Source organism: Engraulis encrasicolus, chromosome 3 (assembly GCF_034702125.1).
Source record: "Engraulis encrasicolus isolate BLACKSEA-1 chromosome 3, IST_EnEncr_1.0, whole genome shotgun sequence".
NCBI lineage: Eukaryota > Metazoa > Chordata > Actinopteri > Clupeiformes > Engraulidae > Engraulis > Engraulis encrasicolus.
This window is the reverse complement of record NC_085859.1, coordinates 41,337,474-41,344,973: the sequence shown is the minus strand read 5'-3', so window position 1 is coordinate 41,344,973 and position 7,500 is coordinate 41,337,474. Positions and strand designations below refer to the sequence as shown.

Below are 7,500 nucleotides of genomic sequence, written 5' to 3'. Positions count from 1 at the left end.
CACACACACACACACACACACACACACACACACACACACACACACACTTACACACACACACACGTATAATCGAACACGGACAAACACACACACACTGATAGATGTGATGTCTACAATACACACACACACACACACACACACACACACACACACACACACACACACACACACACACACACACACACACACACACACACACACACACACACGGTATCTCTGGAATAACACAGCTGTCCTGTCATGTGGTTCCGTTGGGCCGCTGACAGCAGGGTAATTATGAGAGCGAGACGAGACTGTCTCTGTGGAGCTGCGCTGCGCTGTGTGCTCTGGCTTCTAAACAACACGGCAATGTTGTTTTTATCTGGGGTTAATTCTGCAATGATTTTCCTTACCTTCTTTTCTCATCCGTCCATTAGGCCGGGCATTTTCAGCAAAGACAGGTCCGCCAGGCATTTAGAGAGTCAATGAAGCATGTGACAGTACTTTTAGTCATTTATTACAAGCTACCTTGACAACAGCAGCCAGAATGAACATGTAAATCTGATTCAGAGAGGTCTGCTGTGGTGGCATGAGGATTTATACCATTACACTCAGGGGAGGACCAGGCCAAAACCATCAACAATCTACCTGGCAAATGCCCTGTATGCCTTATGACCAATCCAGCCATGTCTGTCCCAAACTTTCTCTCTTTTTTCCATTTCTCTTTCTGTCCCTCTCTGTATCTGTTTTCCCCTTATCACTCTCTGTTGTCTTTTCTCCTTATCACTTCCTTCCTTCCTTCCTTCCTCCCTTTCTCACATTTTCTTTCTCACTGTCTCTGTTTCTCGCTCTTCTCTCTCGTTCTTTTCCTCATATCTGTCCCTTGCACCCTCTCATCTCCTCCTATCCTGTCCTCCTATCCCCCTCTCCACCATTGCTTTTCCTCATCGCTCCTCCCTCTCCCCTGTCCCCTTCTCTCTCCCTCGCCCATCCTTTCCTCTCCTCTTTGCTCCTCTCTCCTCTTCTGTTCATTGGGGTTTTCCATGGTTTGTTGTCTGTACTTGACGTTGCAAGGTAACTGGTGGAATTGGTAGACGATGGTCCAATAAAGCAATTTTAAATATCTCTTTCTCTCCCTCCCTCTATCTTTCCATACCACCCCTCCCCCTCTACTGTGTGTTGTTTGCTTTCAGTGTTCTTGAAGAAAGTTTTACTGATCCGTCATCCTCCGTCTCTCCTCTCGTCATCTACACCCTCGTCTAACATCCATCCATCCCTCCCCTGTTCTCCACCTCCACCTCCTCCCCCCCTCCTCTACCCCTCCTCCTCTGCCCCATTAGCCATAGGCTGTGTGGTGGGCTCGATACAGCCTGATTATCATCGACTTTCAAATCTCTTCGAGACTTGGTCTGATCAAGAGCATAACAACTAACATTCTCAAACGGCATGGTTGACCCACCTCCCTTGGTTTGCTACTGGTCGTGGGCAGAAAATGCTAACCTGGTTCTCACGCGATGGTTGTTACCAAGCATCTGGAACATTGTCAATCGCTTAGCTCTGGAAAGGCATGGGTGTGTTCAAAACGGCTCGAACCTTATTGGAGAATTCACATGGCTTTTTTTTAATCACGTAGTACTTCAACCACTGACTTGTATATACCCCGCCCTGCGATTCTGATTGGATAGGCTGTGAAATTTCTGATTCCGTTCGGGCTCGTCTAAGATTTCCAGACCCTCGTGCAAGCTCACAAAATTGAGCGGAAATGTACAAAGGGCTTTCGTGAGAGCCAGGCTGAGCCAAAGTTTAAACCAAACAGTTTCTTAGTCCCAATAGAACATCTATGCTTAAACCACATCACTGTCACTGTTGATTGCTTTCCGACAAAATGGGTGGAGTTCCCCTGCCAGGAGGAACTCAGAATGTACCTGAAGAAGCAGTTTTACTGAGCAAGTGCAGCAGAGCCAAAGGTGTTGCGTTACTGCGAGGGCGGAGCCTGGGTAGGCTCAATGAGCAGTTGGTCTGCATGCTCACCCCAGTGCCCCCACCTCATCCATCTGTTTCATTACATTACATTACATTACATGTGCCGGCGTCTGTACTGCATGGCGACAATAAAGTACTACTACTACTACTACTACTACTACTACTACTACTACTACTACTACTACTACTATTTAGCTGGCACTAAACAACGGAAGTCATTATTTTCTATGGAGGGTTGGTGAATGAAGTGACCAAAGTTAATTCAGTCTAATATGATGGTAATGTTGAGCTATGAAACCAATTGGAATGTTCATACCTCCAAATGTCCCAGGCTGACAGGCCAGAGCTGTTGTGATTAGCCAAATCAAACATGTCAATGTCACAACAAATACAGTGAATTCATGTGAAGCCTTCTTCAGCAGGCCCTACCCTGGTGCAAATGGTAGGGCACTCCTTTGCTGTGCGGCTGACCCGGGTTCCACTCCCGGCCCGGGTTCTTTGCTGACTCTTCCCCATCTCTCTCTGCCCACTCACTTCCTGTCACTGCCTTCACTATCCTGTTATATAAAGGCAAAAAAAGACCCACCCCCCCCCAGAAAATAAAAAGACCTTTTCAGCGGCCTCGGGTACTAGGTACCTTAAGTTGTTTCTGGTGTACACGCACAGTTACAGTCCTATAATCTCTGGTTACAGTACCTGGCTCAATTTGAGGTGAGTTGTCTTGGTCAGGGGCATGTCAGCCATGGAGTGGGGAGGGGGATTGAACCTGCAACCCTGTGATCTACAGTCCACATCTCTTACCATGACGCCGCGGCTATCCATCAATCACTCCCTCCCTCTTCTTTCTTGCCTCCTTTTCTCCTCTTCTCCCCCCTCCCCTCTTCTCAACTGAGTTACTTGTAGTTTGATATCTGTGTTGTTGAAGGTTTCACTGCTGTAAGTACTGTATGATCGATAAATGATGCACTCATAAAGTAAATCTTTCATTCTCTCTCCCTCTCCCACCCCCTTCCATATCTCCCTCTCTCCCTTCTTCCATCCCCTCGTTCTCCTCCTCCACCATCCCTCTCCCACCTCCTTCTATCTCCCCCTCTCTCCCTCCTTCCATCCCTCTCTCCCCCTTCTCTCCCCCTCCCCCTCCCCCTCTCCTCCAGCAGCCATAGACTGTGTGGTGGGCTTGTGGGGCTCGTGGTCGGCGTGTTCGTCCCAGTGTGGCGAGGGCAGCACGGAGCGCAGCCGGCAGGTCCTGACGCCGCCGCGCAACGGGGGCACCCCCTGCCCCGACCTCAAGCAGCGACGAGGGTGCCTGGGACACGCCCAGCAGTGCAGCTCCGCCAAAGGTAACAGGGTTGTGTATTTGTGTGTGTGTGTGTGTGTGTGTGTGTGTGTGTGTGTGTGTGTGTGTGTGTGTGTGTGTGTGTGTGTGTGTGTGTGTGTGTGTGTGTGTGTGTGTGTGTGTGTGTGTGTGCGAGTGTGTGCGTGTGTGTGCGTGTGTGTGTGTGTGTGTGTGTGTGTGTGTGTGTGTGTGTGTGTGTGTGTGTGTGTGTGTGTGTGTGTGTGTGTGTGATGAGGTTGTCTCGAGTACAGCTCCGCCAAAGGTAACAGGGTTGTGTATTTGTGTGTGTGTGTGTGTGAGTGTGTGAGTGTGAGTGTGAGTGTGAGTGTGTGTGACAGAGAGAGAGAGAGAGAGAGAGAGAGAGAGAGAGAGAGAGAGAGAGAGAGAGAGAGAGAGAGAGAGGGAGAGAGAGAGAGAGAGGCTGTGGGGCTGCCTCAGGTCAACCAGTACAGCTCCTCCACGCCAAAGGAAACAACCACACTGCTATACTACAGGGGTGTGTGTGTGTGTGTGTGTGTGTGTGTGTGTGTGTGTGTGTGTGTGTGTGTGTTTTTGTGTGTGTGTGTTTTGACATGTGCCTTACGTGTATGTACTATGTAATGGTGTTTGCGAGGAAGAGTGAATGTTTGTGTGTGTCAGATGGTTTGAGAGTGAGTTGTGATACCACGAGAGGCTTAGCTCTCCACGGGACAGATCAAGGAGTGCAAGGACACAAGAATTCAAAATGAAATGAGATTTTTAATGTGGAATCTCAGAATTAACAAAAGATATGTCAAGGGTAAAAGTTCAAACAAAGGAAGTTTTCAGTGGCCCAACATAAAAGTCTCTCTTTGGCATGTCAATAATAAACTCAAAACTAGGCCTCAGGCATAATCCTCTTCTTAAATTAACATAAAGTCCAACTCTTACGGTCAGTCCAAACGAATGTCTCATTCAGGTAATCCAGTACTTCCACAATCAACCGTCTCTGATCCCAAGGTAAGTCAATCCACCGGTAAGTTTTTAGTCCGTTTTCCACAGGCAATTGACCAGGTAAGTATTTCCAACAGAAATCTCTCTTTGGAGGAAAAGCAGAGAGTATGTGCGATCTTGGCTCTCCCCGCTTCTGCACTGACTCCATTGAGCTTTCTAGCTCTCACAAAGCCCTTGAGCTCGTTAGCCTCCGGTTGGTGGCAATCACCCACACCTGTGTTCAGGTATGCTGTGTGCAGGTGTGAAGTTTCCTGTTCCACCACCAGATGGAGCCATTGAGGGTTGTGGCTGGAGCCATTTCAGGGGAACGTAGCGCCCCTCGATGATGCAGCCTCTCGTGACATCACACATCCCCCTCCTTGGAGTCGACGTCCGCGTCGTGCCGAAGGAGGTGAAGAGGGCATCCCGTCGGGAGAGGCCGTCTGCATTGCCGTGCCGCTTGCCAGCTCTGTGAATGACAAAAAAGTTAAAAGCTTGCAAGCCAAGAAACCATCTGGTCACCCTACTGTTGGTTTCCCTATTCCTGGCCATCCACTGCAGAGGAGCATGGTCGGACACCACAGTGAAACGGCGCCCCAGGAGATAATACCTCAGCGACTCCAGGGCCCAGGTAATGGCGAGGCATTCTTTCTCCACCGTAGAATAGTTCTTCTCCCTCGGGAGTAACTTCCTGCTTAGGTAAAGAATCGGGTGTTCCTCACCGTCATGGACTTGCGCAAGTACTGCTCCCAGGCCCACCTCTGAAGCATCTGTCTGGACCAGGAATTCCTTCTTGAAGTCCGGCGCCACCAGAACAGGACTGGAGCATAGGGCCTGCTTCAGGGCCACAAAGGCGTCCTCTGCTGCCGGGTTCCACTTCACCAGTCTTGAGTGACGTTTTGTTGTCAAATCTGTCAGGGGGGCAGCTATGGTGGCAAAGTTAGAAATAAAACGTCTCTTGGTGATGGGGCGCGGCCAGTCTCGTATGGCTTTCAGCTTGGCTTCTTGGGGCTTGACCAGACCACAGCCAATGGTGTACCCCAGGTAGTTTGTCTCACCGAAGGCCAGCCGACATTTCTTGGGGTTTGCAGTCAGGCCAGCGTCCTTAAGAGAATTGAGTACAGCTTGCACCCGGGGTAAGTGGCTGTCCCAATCTGGACTCTGAATGACCACATCATCCAGGAAGGCTGCAGCGTACTTCTTGTGAGGGGCGAGGACCCGATCCATTAAGCGCTGGAACGTGGCTGGTGCTCCATGGAGGCCGAATGGGAGCCGAGTGTACTGGTAAAGACCCTCTGGCGTGGCAAAGGCGGTCTTCTTCTTGGACTCTGCGGTCAGCGGTACCTGCCAATAGCCTTTGGTGAGATCAAGAGTGGTTAGAAAGCGCGCCTGGCCTAAGGCGTCCACCAAATCATCAACCCTGGGCATAGGATACGCATCAAATTCTGACACCTCATTTAACTTCCTATAATCATTGCAAAACCTCACCGACCCGTCTGGCTTGGGCACCAGCACGATGGGACTTGCCCAGGCACTTCTGGATTCTTCTATGACTCCCAGTTCTAGCATCTTCTTTACCTCCTCCTTGATGGACACTTTACGAGCCTCCGGCACACGATAGGGGCGTTGGGTTACCGTTCGACCCGGTATGGTGCGGATCTCGTGCTGGGTCACCTCTGTGTGTCCGGGGAGGGAGGAGAAGACGTCTCGGTTGCGATCTACCAGTTCCAGGGTCATCTGACGCTGATGGGGGGACAGGTCCGGGCCCACCTGCACCTCTTCTCGAGCAGGTTCTTTGGACTCTGTGGAGGGCAGACAACTGAAAAGTGCCTCTCGGGCGTGCCATTTCTTTAACAGATTGACATGGTAAATTTGCTCTTTTTTTCTCTTATCAGGTTGCCTCACCTTATAATTGACCTCTCCCACCCGTTCGATTACCTCATATGGACCTTGCCAGGTTGCCAGGAATTTGCATTCAACCGTTGGCACTAGGACCAGTACCCTGTCCCCCGGCTGGAACTCTCTGGGCTGGGCAGGTCGGTTGTATGAGGCTTGTTGTTGACGTTGAGCACTTTCCATGTGCTCACGTACGATGGGGTAGATGGCCCTCATCCGCTCTTTCATGGCCCCGACATGCTCGATCAGCGTCCGCTGTCTGCAGGGTTGCTCCTCCCAAGCCTCCTTGGCGATGTCGAGCAGTCCTCTGGGTCTGTAGGAAAGTAAGAGCTCAAAGGGTGAGAAACCAGTAGATGACTGAGGTACCTCTCTCACTGCAAAGAGCAGGTAAGGGATCAGCTGGTCCCAGTTGCGTCCATCCTCTGCAATAGCCTTCCGCAGCATGGACTTCAGTGTTTTGTTGACCGTTCAACGAGCCCGTCTGAACACACCTGTGTTCAGGTATGGCTGTGTGCAGGTGTGAAGTTTCCTGTTCCACCACCAGATGGAGCCATTGAGGGTTGTGGCTGGAGCCATTTCAGGGGAACGTAGCGCCCCTCGATGATGCAGCCTCTCGTGACATCACAGAGTGTATATACCCTACATAAGTTATATGTAAATTCGGGTGCCTCAAGGAATGCAACTGTTTAAAGATGAGAGGGTTCGAGTTATATGTGTGTATCTAGTGTGTGTGTTTGACCCTGTTGCCTCAGTGTCCCCACTACCAGTCTCCAGTGTGCTTGGGGACTACGAATGTGCTAGCGCTGCTCGACTGTGAGAAAAAGCAATATCACAATTATTTCAGTCAATATTGACATCTCCATTTTTTTAGACCATATTTCTTCTAAAGACAAATAATTGTGCTAAACCATTCGCAATCTTCCCTCCCTTCAGCAGTGTGAGGGGAGAGTCATAGAGAAACACACAGTGGTGTTCCGTCTGAATGTTGGGTAGCAATGTGGTCTGTGCTCACAATGGCTCAAGTGGAAGGGAAATGTATTGTGCTTCGCGTAACCTACCTTTTGGAAGTACAGACAAATGACAAAAATATTGTTTCAAATCGATATTATGAAATATGATTTTGTTTGACAGCAATATTGATATCAATATATGAATTTGATATATTGCACAGCCCTACTATGTGCACATGGCATTCTCAAATTAGCGTAGTGTTGTATATAAACAAACACATGCTACAATACCTCCTGTAGCATTCGCCCTAAACAACACAGACACGCACACTTACCCTTCACATCTTGCTGTAGTTTTCTACAGTCTAGACTGGTAAGTAGTGTAGACAGGGCCGGTTCTAGTCT

The 7,500-nt window shown here is 49.6% G+C and overlaps 1 protein-coding gene across 2 annotated transcripts in view; it reads left to right on the top strand.

Moving 5' to 3' along the window:
* The window catches only part of si:dkey-178e17.3 (somatomedin-B and thrombospondin type-1 domain-containing protein), a 44,882-nt gene that overhangs the window by 24,458 nt on the left and 12,924 nt on the right, over nucleotides 1-7,500 (top strand). Inside the window, exon 2 of one of the 2 annotated variants that reach the window (XM_063194496.1) lies at nucleotides 3,120-3,302. In XM_063194496.1, coding sequence (XP_063050566.1) covers nucleotides 3,120-3,302 — 183 coding nt within the window. Of the gene's footprint in view, nucleotides 1-3,116; nucleotides 3,303-7,500 lie in introns of both variants that reach the window. The other variant, XM_063194495.1, reaches the window with a different exon arrangement.